This window comes from Physeter macrocephalus, chromosome 10 (assembly GCF_002837175.3).
Source record: "Physeter macrocephalus isolate SW-GA chromosome 10, ASM283717v5, whole genome shotgun sequence".
Lineage (NCBI taxonomy): Eukaryota > Metazoa > Chordata > Mammalia > Artiodactyla > Physeteridae > Physeter > Physeter macrocephalus.
In genome coordinates, this window is record NC_041223.1 from 82,630,208 (window position 1) to 82,655,824 (window position 25,617).

The following is a 25,617-nucleotide window of genomic DNA, read 5'->3' on the forward strand; positions in this document are numbered from 1 at the left end:
TTTTTTTTTTAGATTCCATATATATGTGTTAGCATACGGTATTTGTTTTTCTCCTTCTGACTTACTTCACTCTGTATGACAGACTCCAGGTCCATCCACCTCACTACAAATAACTCAGTTTCATTTCTTTTTATGGCTGAGTAATATTCCATCGTATATATGTGCCACATCTTCTTTTTACTGTGTTTTCACACTTGCCTCCCTCAGTTGAATGCACGTTCCCCGTGAACAGAGACGTAGTTGTGTTTCTGTTTCGATCACCAGCACCTCTAATACCACCTGGCATGTAGTAGATACTCATTATCTGCTGAGCTTACAGATTGCTGAATGATGGCTCTAAGTGGTCTGAGTTTCTCATTCCTGTGGAGATAAAGAAGCCTGGCTCAGCGGTGCTCAGGGCTGTGTCTGAAATTCCCCCCGTTGCGAGAGGCAAAACCGGATCTGAAACCCACGTCTTCTTCCTTTACTGGTCCTTCCATCACCCGCTCCTACCCTTCCCTGTAGGAACACGGAGTAAGGAGCAACCCTCCTGATGAGAAAGGGGGAAGGGGAGAAAGCGCTGCGGATTCCCCGAGGGTCATGTCTGCATCACATACGCACTAGGTCATCCCTCTACAAGCGTGAGGGCTAACAGGATCCTCACTTTACCTTTACAGACAGGCCCTATCGCTCGTTCACACCACCCACCAAGTCGCTGGCGGAGCCTTTGCTCAAGCCCTGGCTCTGATCTGGTGGTCCCGCCCTTACCCAGGAGATGCTGCTCGGGGTCCTTGGGTGAAACCCTTCTCCCGGCCTCATAAACTCAGGAAGGAGTTTAAAGGAAGAGGATGGCTTCACCTTAGATCATAGCCACCTTTGCTAGAACTTATAAAACTCCTTGTCTCATACCCTTGTCCGTCTGTTTACTACGAGGGTATTCAACACTCAAATGAAAACCAGAAACGTCTGGGCTTTGAAAGCAATCTGTTAAAAACTATATATAACTCATGTATGGTTAAAGCCAAGAGTATTTACACATGAAGCCTGCGATCGGATCCCTTGGAGGAGCTGGGATGGTGTGGCTAAAGCAGCCTTCGCAGTGTCGTTTTACACAGATTCTAGGGACAGGTGAGCTGCAGGTGCACACAGAGACAAATTAGCGGTGCTCCCAGCCAGGCTGTTTAAATTATTTTTAGGCAGGAGACATACTGTACACACTGGGCTTTAGATGTGAGTAATTAACATGAACCGCTTCCTTCCTCTTCGCCTGTAGTCACACTGAGATGGATTGCTCTCTCTCTCTTCCCAGTTCCGTTGCCTGGTATCTCATGTATTGTCCCTCTTGCAGAGCGCCTAGTTACTGAGGAAAATGTCCTGGTCACGTTGGCAAGGGTACCTGTTTTGTAAAACCAGTGGTGATGGGGGCAGCCACGCCCAGAGCCCACGAGGCAGAGGCCCTATGGCTTCCCCGGTGCCACCACCTGAGACCTTCTGTGAAGGCCCATCTGTGATGGACCACAGGCATCTGTATGGATTCACTAGTGTCTGCTCGGGGGTTGGGACAGGTTTGTTTAGTTCACTGCCTGTCGGCTGAGACCCTCCCTCTAGCTTTCTCCCAGACTCAGGAGAAGCCAAAGCCAAAGCAGAGCAAAACAAAATAAAACCAAAACCAAAACCAACAAAAAAAAAACAAACAAAAACCAAAACAAAACAGAAGCTGATATAAGGGATTGTTTGAAGAAGCATGTCTTTGGCATCTGGACCAATTTCCCCTTCCTTCCTCCTGTATCAATATTTACAGCATGGCAAAAGGCAAACTCATTAAAATGAAGCCCCTGAGGCCTGTGATATCCTGGATTATCTAACACGGGTGACCACACATGCACGTGCATTCACACGCACAGTGCGTACTGAGGCATTGAACGTATTTGAGGGAGTTAACTTTCTCAGAACACCACAGTTTCAGTTTCTATAAATAACCCAAAGGAAGGTGGATTCTATTACAAACACCAGGAAAAAAGCATATTTTTAAAAATGTTTAAAATTAGAGCTGTTTTGCTTTTGTTTCCACACAGAACCTACATTCTCAGAACCATTTAGTATAATCTGGACTGTCATTCCTGCCAGGGACACGAAAGTTGGGACCATGGGGCTTGACCCCGGAGCAAGAAAAGGGAAAGGGAGCTGAGGGAACCGTATTAACATGACATTTCCAGACTTGAGATTATTGTGTAGTCACATTGCCTACACAGTATTAATAAAACATACAAAATAAATGAAAGTTCTGATAATTCTAAAGTGAGTCAGTGTATCAGTTCAGGCCTGCCTTGATGCCTCAGTAATTGCCAGCTTTGACAAGGCAGGTTGGGGGGGGGCTGGGTGGTGCTTCACCCCTGATTCCAACGGGGCATCTAATCAGTTTGGGTGTTTTTAACCGCGAGACGATCTATCATCATACTTCTGCATCTCCTTCTGAGGATGCGGGAATTCCTTCAGAGACAATTTCCTTGGGTGTTGTTCAGCATCAGAAAGCTGAATGCTCCTCACATGTGATTCTGCAATAACTGTCATCGATGCTGAGAAAAGCTGTACAGCACGAAGTAGAAGATGCAACCCGAGAACCAGTGTTGAAAGAAAAAGAAACCACGTTATGGTCATGAAAATAAAACTCTGCCTTTGTATCATTTTTTTAAGATTTCACATATCGGCAATATCACATGGTATTTGTCTTTCACTGTCTGACTTACTTCACTTAGTATGATAATCTGTAGGTCCATCCATGTTGCTGCAAATATTTCATTCTTTTTTATGGCTGGGTAATATTCCACTGTATATATGTACCACATCTTCTTTATCCATTCATCTGTCAATGGACATTTAGGTTGCTTCCATGTCTTGGCTACTGTAAACAGTGCTGCAATGAACATTAGGGTGCATGTGTCTTTTTAGAATGAGAGTTTCCTCTGGATATATGCCCAGGGGTGGGATCCTAGGGCTACAATATTTTCAGTTATGCCTCTGGGTTTACCCCGAAGAGGAGTACAGAGTCACACAATTTAAAGAGAAGGAAAAGGAGTGGATTCCTCTGTCGAATGACAAGGTGACTTTCTGGCCCACTCCACTGAATAGCTTCCAGGTCAGTTCAACTCTAAATATTTACTGATTTCCAGTTCTACAGGACTTGGTAACCACTGAGTAACCACTGAGTGCGTCAGAGAGCATGGGACCCCGGTTTTAAGTTTTGGATGCTTATCAGAGGAAATTAAATACTCAAGAGCAATAACCCAAAAAGGTATAGAGTAAGGTTTTACTCATCATTGAAGTATAGCAAAGCATTCTCTGCAATATTGAACAGATGGTTGAGCTGAAGTTAGATGATGCTTAGTTTGATGGATGATCGCAGTGACAAAAACTGCAAGATTTTCTGTCCACATTCTATTCAATTAAATGTAGTTCAAGTTTAAAGTACCTTGATACTATGCAAAGTTTTTCATAGGTAATGCAATATTATGAAGAGTAAAATGGACTGTTTCTAGCTTTGTGCACACTGTGATTAATGAAAGCTGATTATGACACATTTTTAGCCTCTAAATATAACATAAGATGGTAAGTTTTAAAATAGACTTGATTATTCCTAGGCAGTGGCTGGTGAGGGTAGAAGATGTCTGGAGTTGATTAAATAGTGGTCAGGGTTCTAGGTCACAGGGGAAAGATGCAGAGTCAATATACATTTGGATAAATTAAAAATTATTCTGATATTCTCTGGAATTTTAGCTTCTACATTTGCAAAACCATGTGAACCATCTACTTTATGATCTCCCTTTCATGGGTAAAAAAGAACTTGTTATTTACAACACCTGTTATATTATTTAGACTATCATTAAATCTTAAATGCATATTAACAATGTATTTTAATTAAAGGATGAAAACAGATGTCACCATTAGCAAATATAATGGGGAGGAAATTACATCTTGTCACTTGTCTTGAAATGCACTCCAGAATGGCTTAGAAAATACGGTACCTAATGATGGCTGACTAATTCGGTATACTGTGCAAGTAGAATCCGGGAAGCTTGTATTGATATTTCCCTGCTTTTAAAAAATGGAAAAAAGGCAGCCTTTTTGGAATAAATGTCTTTGTCCTCAGATATTGAATTTAGGCTCTAAAAGTAGGGTATCTGCTGGTGCTGCTTTTAAAAATCTGAACTCAACCTAGTTACTTTATTTTATCATTCTAAATCCTACTTACATATTGTAATCCATTAAAAAATAATGTTAGATGTCACAGAACAGAAACAGATGCTTTATCTGATTTGTGTTCACTATTTTCTCTGTGCTTTATAAAAAGAGACAGTATTTTATGGAGTACTTACTAGTGTCCATACCTCCGTAAGTACTCTACACGTATTAGCTGTTTTTATTATCCTCACAACCTCATAAGTAGGTAGGCATTATCAAGCCCATTTCATAGATGAAAACGTGAGGTCTTAGACTGTTAAATAACTTGCCAGGCCACAGAGTTGATACAAGAAAGAGCCCAGGAAAGATCTGCACCCAGGAATCTGGCCCCAGGAAACCTGGGCTCTGTCTCTGCTGTTTCCTCAAGTACTGGCCCACACCCATGTGTGTGAAATTCAAAACCAGAGAAATATGTTGGTGTCCTCACTTCCTGGGGCAAGAAGCAGGTAATCCATTTCCCTTCCAGACCCAGAGGAGGGTTGGCATGACTTCATCACACCCTTTCTAGGGATGAGACTGAATGTCTGACCAGACAAGACAGGAGAGTTACTGGCGGCCAAACAGAGACCTGATAGCTGGGGTGGGTAACCTCTAACCTCGACCATTGGAAGGACTTGTTCACAGAGGCACTCGTTAGGTGTCTGCAAATTAGAGCATGTTGCCTGTCTCACTTATTTCTGTGGCTCTTTTGTTTCTAGGAAGCAAAGAAGCTTACAGAGCTTTGTGGAGCCGTTAACATTTTAAAGGAATTATTCTGATCGCATATTACACGTGTAAGGTAGTATATGTCCAAGTTACATTGCAAGGTTCCCCTTAGCCACCATATCCCAGAACATATTTTATCATTCAAAAGAACAAGCAGCAAAACTTGGTTAACTCACTAATAAGAAGGATAAATTCAGTGTGCATAAATTTATCAGACATTAAAAGCCAAAGGGAAAATGACTTTTGACATGTTAGGAGTTTTCTATGTATCATTCATCCAGTCACCGTTTCAGAGCATCGAGGATGCTTGAGATCCAGACAGTCTACATCTCTCAGTTCCAATAGCCTTAATGATAATAGTCCTTTTTAAAATATCAGATTTTAGGATCTCCTTTCTCTTTTTCTGTTTGTGTGAATTAGCAGTGAACATTTTTTAAAATGCTGAAAAAGATTTCAGACGAAATTATGTGCTTCCCCCAGTGGCTTAAATGAGTAACCTGTTTATCAAAGTATAAAAATGATTCTCTCTTGGGCACAGTTTTCAGGTTTAGGCCTCTGGTATATCTCACGTGTTAGAAAGCAGTGATATTATCCCATCATTTAGAAGGAATAGTTCTAGGCCCTGAGACACAAGCTTCTACACACGCAGGGACTCAACGTTCAGGAACCACAGGGAGGCTGTTTCTTGGGAGATGAAGTGGAACAAAAATTTTAACATGTGCGAGGGGCCGTCTGTGTCCTGAGATGCTCACTTGATGCTTACTCAGGAGTGGTCTCCTGTGGTAAAGTGAAAACGGAATTAACAATAAATGCTTGACTGAAGTAACAAGCTATAAAACACTCACAGCTAATCATCAGCTCTGCTCTTATTTCTCCTAAGTGTCATCTCTCTGTGCTTTCAGAACCCTGTGGGATGCTGATTGGGTGAACTACATCTTTAACAGTGCTAAATGGAGGACAAACAAACAAAACAAAACGAACAAGGAAGAAAAATATGCGACAAAACCCTTAATGCATAATTTCTGTAAGGGCATGTGGAATGAGGGTCCTCCACAAGAGCAGAAGTTGCAACACTTTATACATTTCTCTTTTGTTCTTTTCCAGCTACCTCTGAAAACACATTTTTTTTTCTAATAAGTTATACCTCCTGCTGATGGGTCTAGTTTGATTTTAACACGTTCAACATTTTCAAGAAAAACAGTTTCAACAACCAAGAATTAAGTGTATTGATCAAAATAAAAATCTTTAGTGCCATCTGCTGGACATTTGCAATAAGTAAAAAGTATACTCATTTTCAAGACTCAACATGGTCTTTAAACACAAACTGGAAAATATTTTTTTCACCTGTAGTAATATTTTAAATTACTCAACAATATCTGGGGTAAATTTCTGAATTACTGAAATGTTTAGAATAGGTATAGTATTATATATATATATAAATGTATTATAGATTCATTTTATGTATGTATTATTACAACCTATCTTTGAGAGTAAAGTTTTTTACAGACTTTATTTCGTAGAGCAGTTTTAGGCTGACAGCAAAATCGAGGGGCAGCCCCCATCATCAACATCCCCCATCCCCCCCAGGTGCATCTGTTACGAGTGATGCCCTATAATGACACATCAGCATCACCCAGAGTCCGCAGTTTACCTTAGGGTTCACCCTTGGTGTTGTTCATTCTACGGGTTTGACCAAATGTATAATGAGATGTATCCACCGCTATAATATCGTGCAGAGCAGTTTGACTGTCCTAAAAATCGTCTCTGCTCCACCTAGTTCTCCCTCTCTCCCCGCAGCCCCTAGTATGATTATTTTTAAAACCTACAAATCCTAATATGTACATATCTGTGATTCATAGAATTGTAAGGTTTTTTGTTTTTGTTTTTTTTGCGGTACGCGGGCCTCTCACTGCTGTGGGCTCTCCCGTTGCGGAGCACAGGCTCCGGACGCGCAGGCTCAGCGGCCATGGCTCACGGGCCCAGCCGGACCGGGGCACGAACCCGTGTCCCCTGCATCGGCAGGCGGGCTCTCAACCACTGCGCCACCAGGGAAGCCCAGAATTGTAAGTTTTAAACAGTGGTGGATATCACATTAAATTATATAACGTAATAGTTACATTTTCAGCATATCTTCACACTAGCAGTCCTCCAAATTTTGCATTTATAATTAAAATTTAATTATGTGATGAAGATTATTTTTAACAAGTGATATGAAGGATGAAGGATGTATGTAAAAAAATGCCTTCATTTTCTAATTTAACCTTAATGTAGGGATCTCTATTATATTATAGTCCTCAGATAATCTACACCAGGATCACCTGGGTTGACAATTTAAAGGTCAGGTTCCTGGGATTTATCCCACACCTACTGACTCAGAAGCACCTGAGCTTAAGGTGCATTTTAATAAGCCCATTAGATAATTTTGATACCTACTAGGTTTGAGAACACCAAGGAAACGTCCCTCACAAATCGATAACTTTCCATTCCTTCAGCCATATTCAAATAAGCATCTGAAGATAGGAAGGCATAGTGGAAAGTTGGAAATACAGTACCTAATTATCACAAGCCAGTTTTACGACCTTATGTAAGTAACTTAAAGTATGGGCCTAGGTTTTCCCATTTATAAAATGAGAGCCTTGTCCCCAGAGATCTTCAAAGTCCCTCCTGTGTCTCTATTTTCCTAAATCTCAATATTTCCATTTAAAACCAGGTTTTGGAATCTTTCCTTTATCTTTTCTCACTCTGAAAATGGGGTTCAAGTGATTCCAAAGTTGTAAACCCCAAGTCCTAGCAAAGAAGCAAGGGGCTTGGTTCAAATCCGTACAGCCGGATTTCTTTCTTTAGCGGGGGCGTGCCACGTGGCTGGGGGGATCTTAGTTCCCCGACCAGGGATACAACCAGGGCCCTCCGCAATGAAAGCCTGGAGTCCTAACCACTTGACCACCAGGGAATTCCCCACACCTGGATTTCTTAAATGTCAGGAACCATTCACAAGGGTTGAAAAAGAAAACAAAGGTGAAATGTAGGATAATTCGAACTTGTATCAAAAGAAAGCTAACATGGTCATATAGAGAATTAGCATATTGTAGTCCTACAGATCAGTGAAAAATTAACCTAAGTAAATTTAGATTAAGTTATTGATAAATTAAAGGTTTATGATACTTGGTAGGGGTTCAAGTTGCAAAAGGCAGTTCAAGGCTGGAAGGAAAATATACTGCTGTGAAAGTAATCTCTCTTGAATTATATGAATTTGCAGTTGTAATCATTTCCTTTTGAAGAAAGGAAATACATGTGCCAAACACCTGTAAACAGCTTGTTACATTATATATGTTTAATATAATCTGGAAACTTTTCAAAAATACATTTACACATTTTAACCAAGACTAGTCGTTCCTCTAAGTAACAAAAAAAATGCTTAATTTAGTCAAGAATAATAGCAAATCATAAACCTTTCTTAATTTTGTGAATAGAGTCTAGAAGTTTACATTTTGTTAAAATAAATCAAGTTTTATTTTCATGATCAACTTACATTACAATTTTTTTTCAGATTTCAGCATGATGTCTTTTTCTAATTGAAGTATAGTTGATTTACAATACTATATTTATGTTTATTTATATGATATTTCAGGGAAACAGCATAGTGATTCAATATTTTTATAGATTATGCTCCATTTAAAGTTATTACCAAATAGTGGCTACATTTCCCTGTGCTTCACAATATATCCTTGTAGGTTATTAACTTTATACATAGTAGTTTGTATCAATCTCCTATTCCTATCCTGACCCTCCCCCATTCCTCTTCCCACTGGTAACCACTAGTTTGTTCTCTATATCTGTGAGTCTCTTTCTGTTTTCTTATATTCACTAATTTGTTTTTTTTTTAAATTCCACATATAAGTTATATCATACAGTATTTGTCTTTGTCTGACTTATTTCATTAAGGATAATACTCCCTAGGTCCATATTCCTTGTTGCAAATGACAGAATTTCATTCTTTTTTTATGACTAATATTCCATTAGATAGATAGGTGATAGACAGATAGATAGATAGATAGATAGATAGATGTGATATATATCACTTCTTATTTATCCATTCATCTCTTGATGGACTTAGGTTGCTTCCATAACTTGGCTATTCTCAGTAGTGCTGCTATGAACATTGGGGTGCATGTATCTTTTCAAATTAGTGGTATTTTTGTATTTTTCAGATATGTATACCGAGGAGTGGGATTGCTGAATCGTGTGGTAGCTTTATTTTTAGTTTTTTGGGAAACCTCCCTACTGTTTTCCGCAGTGGCTGCACCAATTTACATTCCTACCAACAGTGTACATTAGGCTTTGAAGAGAAAAAAATAATCTCTACTGTAGGGAGGATGATCTCCATATACAAAAGAAAAGAACCATTTTCTGAACCATTTATCATTTATCTGAATCATTTATCTGAATCATTTATCTTTACCAAAAGAACCATTTATCAAAAAGCCTTAAATAAAGTAATAAATCAAGTGAAACTCATATCTTCTTATGTTGTTTTCTTTGTACCCCCAGGGACTCAAGCAGTGCCTTTTGCACAGTTGGAGCTCAATAAATGTTTGTTGAATTGATGTTTGTAAGATTCGACTGTGTTTGGTAACTAGGGAGAAAATCTGATGCAATGGTAGGTCTAAGGTATATGAGAAGGGTTTGTGAGAGATGCTGGTAGATAATTGGGAACAAGGAGAATTACCTTGGATCCCAGGGTGAGGAAGGGACTACCTTAGAAATGATATTTTAGCAGCCGATTGACGTGATTCGTTCAGTTTATGAGACAGTAGGAAAGATGAACCAGAGTGAGGTAACCCATTGGCCAGAGCTTAGTTAAAAAGTCGATGAAATAATGCAAGCTAGGAATAAGAATGTCTGCATCACAGGTGGTAGATTGGGCTGTGCATCTCATCACCACAGAGGGAAGGTTTTTTTGTGTTTGTTTGATTGTCTGTGTGTCTTTTATCTGAGTCTGAGGTTTACCTTGATTTGTGGTCTTGCAATTTGTTTACTAGATGAAAAGGACTGGACAGACACAAATACATATATGTGTATGTGAGTTTCTTAGGGGACAGCATCTATCAAAAGAAATTTCCTGATGGAGGCTAAATGTTTCCTATAGTGGGCATTAGGGGTGCTTCGTGTTTGGGGGGAGAGGGAGAGAGAGGGAGAGAGGGAGAGGGAATGAACGAAGGTGAATGAGAATTCCTAGACTCAGCTATTGCTCACTTCAGGTGCAGTGGAAGAAATTAAGACATTTGACCTAAATCAGAGGATTGTAAATAACGTGGGACACTGGCCCTCACAACCTCTGTTCCACACTCCTTCCAGGGAGTATTATGAAGAAGCCAGAAACCTAACAACTAAATTGCATGGATTCTCTTGCAGCTGGAACCCTTGATGTGATTTAGGATCCCCTAGTCCGATGTACGGGCCTGAGACTTGAACTGAACCTGAGTTAATGGAGGGCCACGCGGCACCTGGGCGTTGATCTTGCTGGTCTCTTTAGCGGCTCAGTGTGACTGTGGTGGTGGAGTCCAGACAAGAGCATCTCAGCTGAGGAGGTGGGGCTCCAGCCATTTGGACACTGTGGCTTTCTGATTCTAGAGCAGCGGTCCCCAACCTTTTTGGCACCAGGGACTGGTTTCATGGAAGACAGTTTTCCACAGACGGAGGTGGGGAATGGCTTAGGCGGTTATGCCAGCAATGGGGAGTGGCAGATGAAGGAAGCTTCACCTGAAGCTCACAGGCCGCTCACCTCCTGCTGTGCGGCCCGGGACCCCTGTTCTTACAGCTTCCTGGCTGAGGAACTTTCAGTAGCTGGTTTTATGCTTTTGTTTTGGAGAGCATTCCTGGAGATCAGACCCAGAACCCACTTCTATCCCCTTTCCAACAGTTTTGTAGCACCAAATTCTATGACTTAACCTTTTTGCTTAAAAGACTGTGATGTTTTTTATTTTCAACTCAATTCTGACACAAGGGACCGTTCTCTCTAAGCATCATTTTTTTTTTTTTAAATTAGTCACCACTGGAGTGCACTGGAATTTTACTGCCCCTCTGTTACAGAGTAGAATCAAAGAGACAGTTTCACGAAAAAGGGGACAATTGTGTTTTGGGACCAAGAAACCATTTTTTAACTGCACCTGTGTTTTGACTTCATGGTCAGTTATGTATAATTGTCAGGCTGTCATTCACTAGAACATACACAGTAGATGCCTGTTTGCTGATACACAAAGACTCTGAAAGGTGATTTGGTTTCAACTACATTTCTGAGATATTTAGGAGCATTCATAATTACTTTATTATTATCTTAGCCTGCTTTCCTATTTCTTTGCTTAAGTACTTATATTAATACCACCATGAGCCAGATTTTTATTATTGCAGAGAATAGTTCAAGTTCCAACTCATCTAGGAAAATGTTTTTGACCAGCTAAGCCAAATAAATCTCCCTGATCCTTTCACCCAGAATTATTATTTTCTAAAACACAATTTCTTTCCGTTCTTTATATATGTTGCCGTAAATTGCTAATTTATGTTTACATATAACTTACCTTCTAAGCACAGTGTACATACCTTGGAGTCAAGAAGTGTGCTTTAGAGTTGAGGTTAGTGTGAGTTTTTCAACAATAGAGTTTGATGTCAAAAATTTCTAAAACAAGCCTCCAGGGTATCAGGCTAGCCGGTGTTTAATTTCGGTCACTGTCAGGGCTCCCTCCCGTACATCCCCCAGGTCTTTGGAGGCACTCAAACGATCCAGCCTTCTCAGAAGAACCCTCCTGGCTTTAACTCCCCCATCACTATTAGCATGGGCCCCTTGATCGTGCCTTGTTGTATGTGTTCTGTGCCAAGGTTGGGAAAGGAAATATAGACCATGCTTGCTTTTCTCAGTACCCTTGTATGTACGTCCCAAAGCAGTTCTCCATCTCAGGTGCTACATGCAAACTGCTCTGGTCTCTGCCCCTCCCTTCCTCTTGGGGAAAGCCCTCACCTTCCTTCGGGACCTGTAACTTTGGCTTTTGAAACTTCAAAGCACTGGTTCCCATCCCTTCCTACTGCAGAAAAATGTAGCCTAGACTTCACCAAGGAGAGCCGGGAAGAAAGGTGGGATTTTGGTCCTCTAGCTTCTGACCACTTTGGGGTTGGAGGAAGGAGAAACACAAAACAGAAGTAAATGAGGCGCCGTGTCAATTACAGACATTCCTCTTCATGCCCCCATCACCAGTCACTCGGCCTCTATCTGTGTGCCCTATTTATAGTAAGTGATCAACAAATACGCATTAACTGGTAAGGATGTTCTTAATAACTTCCCACTTAAATGATTTATTTTGCATTATAGGATGATATATATATATATATATATTTTTTTTTTTTTTGGAAAATTTTTTGGCTACACCAAGTGGCTTGCAGGATCTTTGTTGCCTGACCAGGGATTGAACCAGCACCCATGGCAGTGAGCGCACAGAGTCCTAACCACTGGACTACCAGGGAATTCCCAGGATGATATTTATATTTTAGATGTATAGAGAATGATATTTAGTTCTATAGGCATTCATCTTTATTTCCTTCAAATATGTGCCATTAACCACCCAAACAACTTGTTTACAGCTGGAATCTTGGAGTTTCTTGAATTGAGTACACAGATATTAAAATAATACAATGATTGTTACATAGTGAAACAATGGGAAAAAAAATCACATCCATGGAGAAAACCAAGGTTTCTATATCAATGCTTTTCTTCTGATAGCATTGCATATTTTAGAATGCCCTCCATTTTCTTTGTAGAAAATTTAAATCGGAGATTTGTGATCATATATTTTGTCAACCTTGCTAATCAATAAGAATATCTTGTTAATTCTAAAATTGAAATGTACAGATAAGTTTCACAAAAAGATTCTACATTTGCAGTCCTGCATTTACTGTAATACCATATAGTCAAACATGAATTTCCATGCATTATTCATAATACAACACTGGCACATATTTGATATGGATTAAAGCATTAAAACATCAGATACAAAAAATAAATATACTATTTATGGTTTCAGTACCAGTATCCTGATTCCAAGAGCAAATTTTATTATGAGGACAACATCTTGACAGTGAGTGATATCAGAGTGATGTGAGGGGAATACAGGTTGAGAAAAGGGCGTGAAGGTTGGTTTTTAAAGAGATAGTTTAGTAGAGCACTGCACGGGGTTATGGAATAAGTAGATTTTGAAGAAGTGGGAGTTATGAAGGCTGCCCCTCCCTCCCTCCCTGCCTTCCCTCCTGCTTTTCTTTCATAATTTCTGCTGGTAAAAAGGAGGAGTACACTGGGAAATAAGTCAGAGAGGTTGATGGGGACTTGGGTTGGGCTTTTTCTTTCACTGCAGAATAAGGGAGTCCCGTCTATAGGTAGAGGAAGAAGCCCAGGAAGAAAGAGGTGTGAGAATGTAACATGAGTTCTGTGCTGAGAAACAGCACGATCTTCCCTGTGGTGATATCCAAACCAGTCATATGAACATGGCCCATTGCTGGAACCAAGAAAGAATTCTAAATGCACACGAGAAGAGGGTACAGATGCGTCCAGGCCACCAAGACGTGGCATCCAGGAGGGTGTGAGTCCTGGCCGGGTCTGGAGTGATGCCTGTGGGGCGAGGCACTTGGGTACATCCTTCTGGGAGGAGAGCTCTGTCCCCCGGTGGCTCTCGTCCTTAGGAACTACTCTGTGGGCTGGATTTTTCCCCACTTTTGTTGAGACTGGACGAGAACGCCCCTCTAAGGCATCCCATGGAGAAAGCGAGAACCGGAGACCTCACTCTCAGACCCCAGTCAAGAAGCCTCATCTCACCAACCCTCTTGCTGTGGCCTCTGGGGAAAGAGTCATTGCTTCCCGTGCACCTAGCATGGCCTGGGAGACCCCACGGTCTAAGTTGTACCGGCACTTAGCGGACCATCACTGGGTTCCCAAGTCACCAGAATAACTTTTTGAGTCTTTCAGAAGGGCACAGTCGCTTGAAGTCAATTTTGGGAATAAATACCGTAGAGGAGCTGAGAAATGAGGGGAAGTAGAATTGAGCGGGACTGTAAAAGCGTCATGACTGAGCTCATCGGCAGACCTTTTGCTTTTCCATAGTCAGCTTTTTTCACATACCATCAATTAGCCACGATCAAAAATGGACATTTCCTCCCCGTGAGCGCTTTCCAGAGTCCAGAAACACTTTCATTTGCAAGTTGAATCTGCATTTATTCTCATACTTTGTGTGAGCTCAATATAAGATCTGAAGTATGTGAAATTATTTATGTATTTATTTTTAATTTTTTTTATTTTTATACAATTTTTAAAGGTTACACTCCATTTACAGTTCTTACTAAATATTGGCTGTACTCCCCATGTTGTACAGTACATCTTTCCAGCCCGTCTTACACCCAAGAGTTTGTACTTCCTACTCCCCCTCCCCTGTATTTCCCCTCCCCCCCACCACTGGTATCCACTAGTTTGCTCTCTATATCTGTGAGTCTGCTTCTTTTATGTTATATTCACTAGTTTGTAGTATTTCTTAGATTCCACATATGTGATATCATACAGTATTTGTCTTTATCTGTCCGACTTATTTTATTTTATTTTATTGGCCACACCACGCAGCTTGCGGGATCTTAGTTCCCTGACCAGGGATTAAACCCAGGCCCTGGCAGTGAAACTGCCGAGTCCTAACCACTGGACCACCAGGGAATTCCCTGTCTGATTTATTTCACTTAGCAAAATGTCCTCCAAGTCCATCCATGTTGCTGCAAATGGCGAAATTTCTTTCTTTTTATGGCTGAGTAATATTCCATTGTATATATGCCACATCTTCTTTATCCATTCATCTGTTGATGGATGTGCAGCTTTCTTCCATGTCTTGGCAACTGTAAATAATGCTGCTATGAACACTGAGGTGCATGTATCTTTTCAAATTAGTGTTTTTTTGTTTTTTCAGATATATACCCAGAAGTGGCATTGCCAAATCATATGGTAGCTCTATTTTTTAGTTTTTTGAGAAACCTCCACACTGTTTTCCACAGTGGCTGCACCAATTTACATTCCCGCCAAAAGTGTACAAGGGTTCCCTTTTCTCCACATCCTCTCCAGCATTTGTTATTTGTGTTCTTTTTGATGATGGCCATTCTGACAGGTGTGAGGTGATATCTCATTGTGGTTTTGATTTGCATTTCCCTGATGATTAGTGATGTTGAGAACCTTTTCGTGTACCTGTTGGCCACCTGTGTGTCTTCTTTGGAAAAATGTCTATTCAGATCTTCTGCCCATTGTTTAATTGGGTTTTTTTGTGTGTGTGTGTGGTATGCGGGCCTCCCTCTGCTGTGGCCTCTCCCATTGCGGAGCACAGGCTCCGGACGCGCAGGCTCAGCGGCCATGGCTCACGGGCCCAGCCGCTCCGCGGCATGTGGGATCCTCCCAGACTGGGGCGCGAACCCGGTTCCCCTGCATCGGCAGGCGGACGCGCAACCACTGCGCCACCAGGGAAGCCCCTAATTGGGTTGTTTTGGTTGTTGAGTTGTATTAGCTGTTTATATATGTTGGATATTAACCCCTTATCATTCATATCATTTGCAAATATTTTCTCCCATTCAGTAGGTTGTCTTTGCATTTTGTTGATGGTTTCCTTTGCTTTGCAAAAGCTTTTAAGTATGATTAGGACCCATTTGTTTATTTTTGCTTTTATTTCCTTTACTTTAGGAGATGGATCCAAAAAATAATGCTTTGATTTATGTCAAAGAGTGTTCTGCCTACGTTTTCCTCCAGGTGTTTTATAGTATCTAGTCTTACATTTAGGTCTCTAAGCCATTTTGAGTTTGTTTTTTTTTATATGGTGTTAGAGAATGTCCTAATTTCATTCTTTTACTAAAGTATGCAAATTTAGAATGATATATTCAGGTAGAAAATAAAGCAAAGCCCCAAACAAAATTAATTTCAATAAAACAGGAATAATAATACTGTCTACTTCATAAAGTCATTATGTGGTTAAACATACGCATTTCTTCTCAAAATTAGGTTCCATAAATGGTCAACTCTTCTGTAGATTTTAATGCTGTCAAATACATTCACTTTTTCAATTCTTTAATAGCAGTCATTTGTTAGCCAGTGATACCTAATGAGATAGAACTAAATTTTTCCTTCTTTATAATATAAAATATTTCATACATATAGGAGTATTATGTAACATATATGTAAAGCATAAAGAAAAAGAACAAAACATACATTATACATTCACCATGCAGCTTAAGAAATAAAACATTTCTATTACTTTTGAGGCCCACAGCTGGAAAACTTTCTTATCTCCATGAAAAAATATTTATTTTGTTGAGTACATTTATTGTTCAGTATGTTTGCTGCACTCAACAAGTTAAAACAAGTTTAGTTTACTGGACAGATATATACATATACATATAGAAACTTGTTCATTGTGTTGTTCAAATCTCCCTATCATTATTTATTTTTGATCTTTCTGATCTGTCAACCACACAGAGAGAGGTGTGTAAAAATATCCTACTCTGACGGTAGATTTCTCTGTCCTAATAGTTTTATCAATGTTTTGGCTTTATATGTTATTATATGCAATCAAGTTTAGAATTGTCACATACAACATGAAATGAACACTTCTTTAATAGTAACACCCTCTTTAAGTAATGCTTTTTTTTTTCTAGAAGATGTTGGGGGTAGGAGTTTATTAATTAATTTATTTATTTTTGCTGTGTTGGGTCTTCGTTTCTGTGCGAGGGCTTTCTTCCAGACGCGCAGGCTCAGTGGTCGTGGCTCACGGGCCTAGTTGCTCCGCGGCATGTGGGATCCTCCCAGACCAGGGCTCGAACCCGTGTCCCCTGCATTAGCAGGCAGATTCTCAACCACTGCGCCACCAGGGAAGCCCCTCAAGTAATGCTTTTTGCCTTACGTATTACACCAGTTTTGTTTTGCTGTCGTTGCTGTTTTGTTATTGTTACTCTTTCCCTGGTATATATTTTTCCATCATTTTATTTAAAAGATTCTGTGCTTTTATAGTTTGGGTATTTCTCTTCTAAACCTCATTTAGCTGAATTTTTTTTTTTTTTTTTTTTTTTTTTTGTGGTACGTGGGCCTCTCACTGTTGTGGCCTCTGCACAGGCTCCGGACGCGCAGGCTCAGCGGCCATGGCTCACGGGCCCAGCCGCTCCGCGGCATGTGGGATCCTCCCAGACCGGGGCGCGAACCCGGTTCCCCTGCATCGGCAGGCGGACGCGCAACCACTGCGCCACCAGGGAAGCCCTAGCTGAATTTTTTAAGTCTAACATGATGAACTTTGTCTTTTCATAATGCTGCAGTCCATTACACTTACTGTGACTCCTGATATGTTGGATTGTTTCTGCCATCATATGCTCTATTTCTAATTGTCTGTGTTTGTTTGTTTCAATTCTTATCTTCTTTGGATTGACTTTTTTCTCATTCCGTGTTTTTCTATCTCCCGATTTGGATGTTATACACTGTACTTCAATTATTTTTGGTGGCTGCCTAACTGGAATTTTTATTTTCAGTCACATGTACAAAAGTTAAAACTGAAGTTCTTGCTCACAGAGCCTCCGTTCATGTCCCCAGGGCAGCTGTCAGCTTCAGAGCTATGTCATCTTGGAATTACTGCTCCCGTTTCATATTTCTCCTTTGAGGAACTCCATACTCTCTCCTCAGCTCAAACATGAATTAAAAGTTATCTTTTTAAATATTTTATCCAGCATTTCTAGCATTTTTGGCAGTAAGATTTTCCAGGATATTTAGTCTTCAGTATAAACGCATTTGTTTTTGTTTTTTCTCAAGACGGACTAAAAAACATATTTATATATATATGAGTTTTCCATTCAGCAAAGATGTATCAGCTACTACTAAGGGGATGTATGTTTTTATTAGCTGGCTGAACTGTGCATTTCTAACACTATTTACTGTTTGGTAGAAGAGAAGTGTCATGTACAGAAACAGTAATAATATATGGTAGAAATAATACTACGTAGCCTGTGAGGGACCAGAGGAAACGCTATGAGATTGCATTAGAGAAAGGTTTCGTCTCAGTGCTCAGTGCCCTGCACAAATATATTGTACAAAGGTTTCCTGAAACAAATGCCTTTTGATTGGACCCTACAGGATGGATAAAAGTCCTTTATGTTTGAATTTTTAAAAGTCAGAAAGACTTTGATTTTCAAGCTGTTATGCCTTAGTATAAATCATATACTAAATCAGGAGTTGACAACCAGGTGCACGGGCTAAATCTGGCCTACCATCTTTTTTTATAAATAAAGTTTTATTGGGACACAGCCACGCTTACAATTTACATATTGTCTGTGCTACTTTCCTGCTACAGCAGTACAACTGAGTAGTTGCCAACTGATATTGCCTGGCCCACAAAGTCTGAAATGTTTACAAACTGGCCTTTTACCATAAAGTTTGCCAGCACCCAAACTAAAACATGTTCTGTATCATTATACGTTTATAGGGAAGCTTTTTCTTTAGCCTAGCTTTCTCCTTCTCATTTATATATATATATATATATATATATATATATATATAAAATTTAAATATGTTTGACTTGGTGGTTCTCACCATAAATATTTATTCATGCACTCCCTGTCTGCTCAGCGTTTTGGAATGGGTCAAACAGCTCTTCAATAAATTGATCAGATATTCTTGCATGCATTAAATAAAATATCACAGTATCCTCTCTGAACTGAAATTAGCTGGCCTTTAAACTGGGAAGGGTTTCAGATTCTAAACTACTTTATGTGCTAGTGCAACTATGTTTGCTTTAATTATGAGAATTAAAGTAGAAAAAAAAGTGTCAGTTGGCAAAGCAGGAAAGGGATTACAGAATTTTTAAAGTAATCATTAAAGTTCTGCTCAAAAGCTGTTGATGTTAAAAGGAAAATATAATGAAATCCCAGTACTTCAAACACTGCAGGGGCTTCCCTGGTGGCGCCGTGGTTGAGAGTCCGCCTGCCGATGCAGGGGACACGGGTTCGTGCCCCGGTCCGGGAGGATCCCACGTGCCGCGGAGCGGCTGGGCCCGTGAGCGGTGGCCGCTGAGCCTGCGCGTCCGGAGCCTGCGCTCCGCAACGGGAGAGGCCTCAACAGAGAGAGGCCCGCGTACCGCAAAAAAAAAAAAAACAAAACAAACAAAAAAAAACACTGCAGCGCTTGGACTTCACTTATTGGATGCAGTTTCCAGGGAGTCCCACCCAGTTCCCCACAGTTATACATGTGGAGCATCACGCTAACTGCCTTAACTGACAATAGCGTGTGTGTTCTCTGACCCTGGGGAAACTCACATCCAGCAAATGAGCTTAGATACACAGATACATCTGCTTAGACTTGTCCCGCGAGTTTCCCTTTTGGTGTAAGAGCCAATGACTGTTAGGCCCGGGACAATTTTCTTAGTTCTCATCAACAAAACGAAGGCTTCCTTTCTCTGGAGAATCACCGGCTGTCACGGTGCTCTGTACAGGACATGGAACCGTTTCTGTTTGTAGCAGTTTGAGAGAGAGGGGTTTGGACTGATGGGGCGCGGAGGAAACCTCAGTCATATTAAGTGTGAATGTTCTTGGGGAAATGCTTTGCCTCAACAAATGTAGTTGCCCGCAGTCCAGCAGTTATCAATAAAGAGTAATAGCAACTCTCACACATATGACCTGGGAGAGATCGAGCAAAAGTGGGACATGTAAACATCTGAATATTTGCAAGGTATGGTTTAGAACTTGTGATGCGACAGATCTCAGCTAGCTCAACTGTAACATATATGTATATATACACACACACATAGGTATATACATATAAACGGTCCAGTCTGTGTGCTGTGTGGAGTACTTGATGCCACACAAGTGTCTCCAGGAATGGAAGTGAAGGAAGATACTTCGTGGAAGACAGCTTGCCTAGCAGTGTAGTTTAAAATAGTCATTTCCCAAGTACGCATCATGCTTCAACCATGGGTCTTGGGACCAATTTACTCTGCCAAACTTTTTAGAAACAGTAATCTGTATTAAACTTCAAACAGAATAAGACAAAAATATCAGAGCACATTCTACAGAGTTAGGCTAAGAATCTTGTGTAACGTTTGCCTTATATACACATGATTGTGGTTGTCAGATGTTGCGTCCCAGTCAAAAATACTTAGAAAGTCACCTGTCAAAGAAGCAGAGGCACGGAGTGGATACAGGAATTCCACTGTTGGGAAAGTATATGGAATGATTACATAGAGGCTAATGATATACGGTTCAGTGCTAATAGGCATAATAGAAGACAGGCTAATACATTTCTGACCTCTGGTGGTAAGGTTAGGGGGCAAAGTGGCTTTGTATGTTTTGCTTCAGTTCAAAAGCTAGACGTCTCTTCTGCTACGAAAAAGTGGTTTTGTTCCCGTTTCCAGCATTCCCTTAGCTTGCTCGCATTTTCTCTTCTGCCCAGGAGATTGCATCAACAATTCGAAAGCTATAAGGAACAAGTGAGAAAAATAGGGGAAGAAGCACGGCGTTACCAGGGTGAGCACAAAGACGATGCTCCGACCTGCGGCATCTGCCACAAGACCAAGTTCGCCGATGGCTGCGGCCACCTGTGCTCCTATTGCAGCACCAAGTTCTGCGCGCGCTGCGGGGGCCGCGTGTCCCTGCGGTCCAACAACGTGAGTAGAGCCGCCCGCGGTGCGCACAGGTGGATGCGCCCCGCCTCCCCCGTGACCAGAGCAGGGGACGAGCGAGGCAGATAATTCATAAAAGAGGCTTTCTGTATGTGTGTATCTCGATAAATGATTCCCATTCAACACCAACAGATTACCTGTGGGAGTAAGTTTATTGTCTGAAGGAAGTAGTGAATGTAGATTTAGTATCGTGAATTATGAAACCCTTGAAGCGTGTTACCACCAATTCTTCTTGTACAAAAAAAGCAGAACAAAACAACCTACCTCGAGTTTCTGCAACGTATGTTTCAGATTGAACGAAGATAAAATCAAGGTAGATTGTGTGGCATTAAATTTAACCCAATGCAATCATGTATAAAGCAATAATTAGCCTCTGTGAGAGTAACTTCAAATTTGCTATCATGTTAAAAAAAGAAAAGAGTGCTAACTAAGTCTTATGAAAATTATTTGGATATTTAAAGAGTGTGTCAAAATTTTAATTTCGGGGGGGAAAGTGGTGGTTTACACTTATATCTTCCCAATTTGGAAAATCACAGTTAAAATTAAAGTGAACCTACCCATCAACATTGTATTCTTTGGTAGTGTATTTGAGTTGTAAGTAGGGTATTATTCTAAAATCTCTCCTAGGGGAATTAAGACGTTTAGTAAAATAGATGCATTATTAAACTTAAGATGAGCCTACTATTTTCTTTGTAGGCTTAACTTCTCTGAACAACAGCTTCTTTATCTATGAAACTATATGGTAATAAGTAATGCATATCGTTGTTATGATAATTAAAACAATTCAAATCTATGCATCTTTAATTTTTCTTTATGTTCCGTTCTTACGGCCACATAAGTTTTCTTTTTTCCTCCTAAAAGTTATGTGTTTTAGTTAATCCTCGTATGCTACCTTAAAGCCTTTCCAGAACAAGCTTGGATTGAGATCGTGTCTGGTGCATAAAAAGTGCACAGGACCTATTTGTTAAATTTCCCTTCTTTAGTTCTTGAACACACTTTTTGGAATGAGACCTGTGATGGTATTCAAAATATTTAACAACTCACTCAGTAAGGGTGCTGTCCAATCTGAAATGGTGCTGACCCGGAACGGTAGGGTGCAAATGGGCTGAGTGCCCATAGCTGTTGAATGCTTTTAACTTCACATTCTAGGTTTGAGGCAAGCCAATAACATAGAATCAAACTCATATTTTAAACAGGAGAGGGGTTTAAAGGAAATTGAGCTAAGAGGTACCTATGCTTTTGAGCAGACAAGCAGGCCTAATGTAGTTCATCCATCTTTACTAAACCCATTCAATCTTGGAAAAAATATTCAAAAAACAAAACAAAGCACAACTTAAAATATTTAATCTTGGACAAAGGACATAAAATTGTATAAAGTTGTTTTTTTCCTGTGACATTGTAAATTTTGAAATACCTGTAATGAATAAATCTTCCTTGTGGGATAATTTATGGCTAAGTGGTTAACAGATTTCTTTTCTCATTTTTATTTATTACAAACACTTCCCATTCTTAGATTTTTCCAATTCATAACTATAAACATTTTAAGAGTAATTTGATATAATAATTCATTCAAATTTTATGCATTTTAATATGTCTTTTCAATAATAGGTGGACTAAATATGGTAATGAATTAAGTTTTCTTTCTGAAGAATGATTTAAATGTAGATTTAATAATCCAAGTTCTCAAAAGTTCTGAAATTATAGTGCCCAACTTTTGTACCTAACATATAGCAGGATCAGTAGTATATGTGTATTTTCAACGAAAGATTGAACAGTGACTATTTTTTGGTAAGAATAAATATTTACTTTTCAAACTACCTGTGCTTTTATACTTTAAAGTAACACATGATTGCTTTCTTAAAATCTGTTTATTAATATATGCCTTATTTTTGTTTTTCTCTTCTTTTCCCTCTCTCTTTACTCTGCTTCCTTGGATGCTTTCCCAAAGGAGGACAAAGTGGTTAGAATCCATGATTTCTTTTCTATCGTTTGTTATTACAATGCTGTGAACTTTATTAAGTGAATGTTTCACCTAGTGTTGTTAATCACTATATTTCACAAAGACATTACATGCTAGGAAGAGCTCATTTGTAGCTCTCATTGAAAAATAAAACGAACATCTGGGAGCATTACAGAGTTTTATATTAATAGATAAAGTCTGGGTAGTTTGTGTTCATGGGAACAGTGATATTTTAACATAATTTAAATCATTATGAAACTCATTTGTCCTCTTAGCTCCCTGAGTTTTGAGGATGATCCATCTGCCTTCAGGAACAATAAAGTCTAATGGGCCTTACCTTTCTCATCACCCATTGGATGCATGGCGGGTGATTTAAACTCTACAGCAGAAGGAATGGGATGTACTAATTTAGTGGAGAGAGTGGATCAAATTAAAATCAAGAGCTCAGAAGAAAATGATTTTTCTATAGAACACAAGCAGCAGAGTTGTCATATTGAACCACAGTTTTGCTCTTTTCTTCTCCCTCATGCATTGAAATCACTCCCTAGGAAGTAAAAGGTCACCTTTAACTCTTATCAGCCTTGGAAATCACAGAGGGTGTACTCAGTAAGATAGGAGACAAGTGGAATCTTACATCAGCCTGTCCTTTGCAGACATACTATACACTTTCATTTGGTGTAAATTACAATTTCCCGACATGAGACTGGGGCAATGAGTATTTCGGCTTCAATCTATCAACTCAGCTGCCTCTGTTCAACTGTTTTAAAGTTTAGATTACATACTGCAGTGTGTAGGCAGCAAGCCTGACATTAAGTTGAACATTAACTTGTGTTTTTAAACTTGTTGTTAGTATATGTTCATAAGTTTTTTCTATGAAAAAGAAATCAGGTTGAAAATTATATAGGGTAGTTATTTTCACTAAATGTGTTTGCCTGTACCATTGGTGGTACATGAGATCATTTTAGGGGCTATTATTTTAATGCAATACAGGTTTCCCCCACTATCTGAAAACAGAGATTTTTCTATGAAACCTTTTGTAAGACCAAATGGCATAAAGGGAAGAAACAATTACCTCTGGACATATCTTGCTAACGAATGCACAGAATAAATCAGATAAGGCACAGATGCCCACAGACACATTTCAAAGCTGTGGTGGCTGGATGCTGAGATGCTGAGTGTGGTCCCCGGGGAAGGAGCTTGGCAGGGCCGCTCTCTCTGCTCTGGGTGTGTACTACCTCTATAACAGCTCAATCCAAAACAAACACAGAATGGTATTTTCACGTTGCACCTTTTTTCGTAAAAGTGAAAATCCTCTTTGGATTTCTTTCATTTAGTGAAAACGGGTACTAGTGTAGGTCTTTCGTAAAAGCAAAGTGGAGTGAAGGGAAATTTTAAAAAGCAGGGGATACGTGTAATGTACTGTATTAGGAAAAAAAAACATAATTAGACTATCACACTTTTGGTTTCATGAACACTTCTTTGGATGAGTCTACATTTGAAATGTAGGTAATTTTAAAATCCTTTAAAGAATAAAAGTTTAAGTACATAAATAATGCTGGTGTTGTGCAGACTTCAGCTACTCCCATAGGGCTGGCCAGATTGATTGTTCCCATACAGGTAGGGTATTTGTGCTTTTATGATTACTGACTCTGTAATAAGAATTAAGGGGGATTTTATGGTTGTCAGTCAAAAATAGAATGAAAAAACCTGTAACATACAATCACTTTCAATTATTATCTTCACTTTGATTAGAACACATATATCTACCATTTATGTTTAAGTACTTCATCAAAATTTCATTAAAATGCTTATTAGCTGATTGAGGTTGACGGTGAATTTCCTTTTTGGTCCAAGGAAACTGAAGCCAGATTTTGTCTTAGTTGTGTTAAAGAGAATAGCCAAGTATTAAGCAAAGTACTTCATTGCTATTTCTTTCCCTATTCCTTTGAGATCTTTTATTTTTTGTAGAGAAATTATAATTTACAGATGTGTGGAGGGGGTGCTTTTATGAGAGGAAAGCAAAGACTAATAAGGATGAATAAAACTTTCCTAAAAGGAATCTCCATCTTGTTCAATAGAATAATGATGAGGTCTACTTAGTTTGTTAAATTGGTGAATAAAGTGACTAAAATACTAGTGTATATGATATGAAGACCTAAGGATAGCTAGGACATAAATATTTCTTTACTGAGTCCAGTGAAATGTATTAATGTTCACATTTTTTGCAGCCTGGTAATATTTTATTTTACAACTTCACTCTTAGCCTAAATCACCTCTAGCAATTTGGGAGATTGTGTACTTATAAAGAAAACAGCTTGTCACGAAGAATCACTTTGCACTTGACGCATGTATAAAATAATCTCATTATAAATTATTACATGCTTCAAGTGCAAAGTGCACACTCTCAGAGATAAAATGATAATTTTTATTTCATCGAAAGACTTCTCTGAAGCCTAAATATATAGGGATACTGCGGATTTCCCCACAGCCTGTTTAAATTTTTTTTAAACATGTTTATTGGAGTATAATTGCTTTACAATGGTGTGTTAGTTTCTGCTTTATAACAAAGTGAATCAGCTATACAAAAACATATATCACCATATCTCCTCCCTCATGCATCTCCCTCCCACCCTCCCTATCCCACCCCTCTAGGTGGTCACAAAGCACCAAGCTGATCTCCCTGTGCTATGCGGCTGCTTCCCACTAGCTAACTATTTTACATTTGGTAGTGTATATATGTCCATGCCACTCTCTCACTTCGTCCCAGCTTACCCTTCCCCCTCCCGAGTCCTCAAGTCCATTCTTTACATCTGTCTTTATTCCTGTCATGCCCCTACATTCTTCAGAACCTTTTTTTTATATTCCATATATATGTGTTAGCATACGGTATTTGTTTTTCTCATTCTGACTTCCTTCACTCTGTATGACAGCCTCTAGGTCCATCCACCTCACTACAAATAACTCAATTTTGTTTCTTTTTATGGCTGAGTAATATTCCATTGTATATATGTACCACATCTTCTTTAT

General features: G+C 39.5%; 1 protein-coding gene across 4 annotated transcripts in view; it reads left to right on the plus strand.

The window, feature by feature from the left end:
* The window catches only part of RIMS1 (regulating synaptic membrane exocytosis 1), a 463,886-nt gene that overhangs the window by 167,802 nt on the left and 270,467 nt on the right, over positions 1 to 25,617 (plus strand). For 2 of the 4 annotated variants that reach the window (XM_024133005.3, XM_024133006.3), the window contains 2 exons: positions 20,402 to 20,615; positions 22,579 to 22,590. In XM_024133005.3, coding sequence (XP_023988773.1) covers positions 20,402 to 20,615; positions 22,579 to 22,590 — 226 coding nt within the window. Of the gene's footprint in view, positions 1 to 20,401; positions 20,616 to 22,578; positions 22,654 to 25,617 lie in introns of those variants that run through there. The other 2 variants (XM_024133047.2, XM_055087651.1) reach the window with 2 other exon arrangements.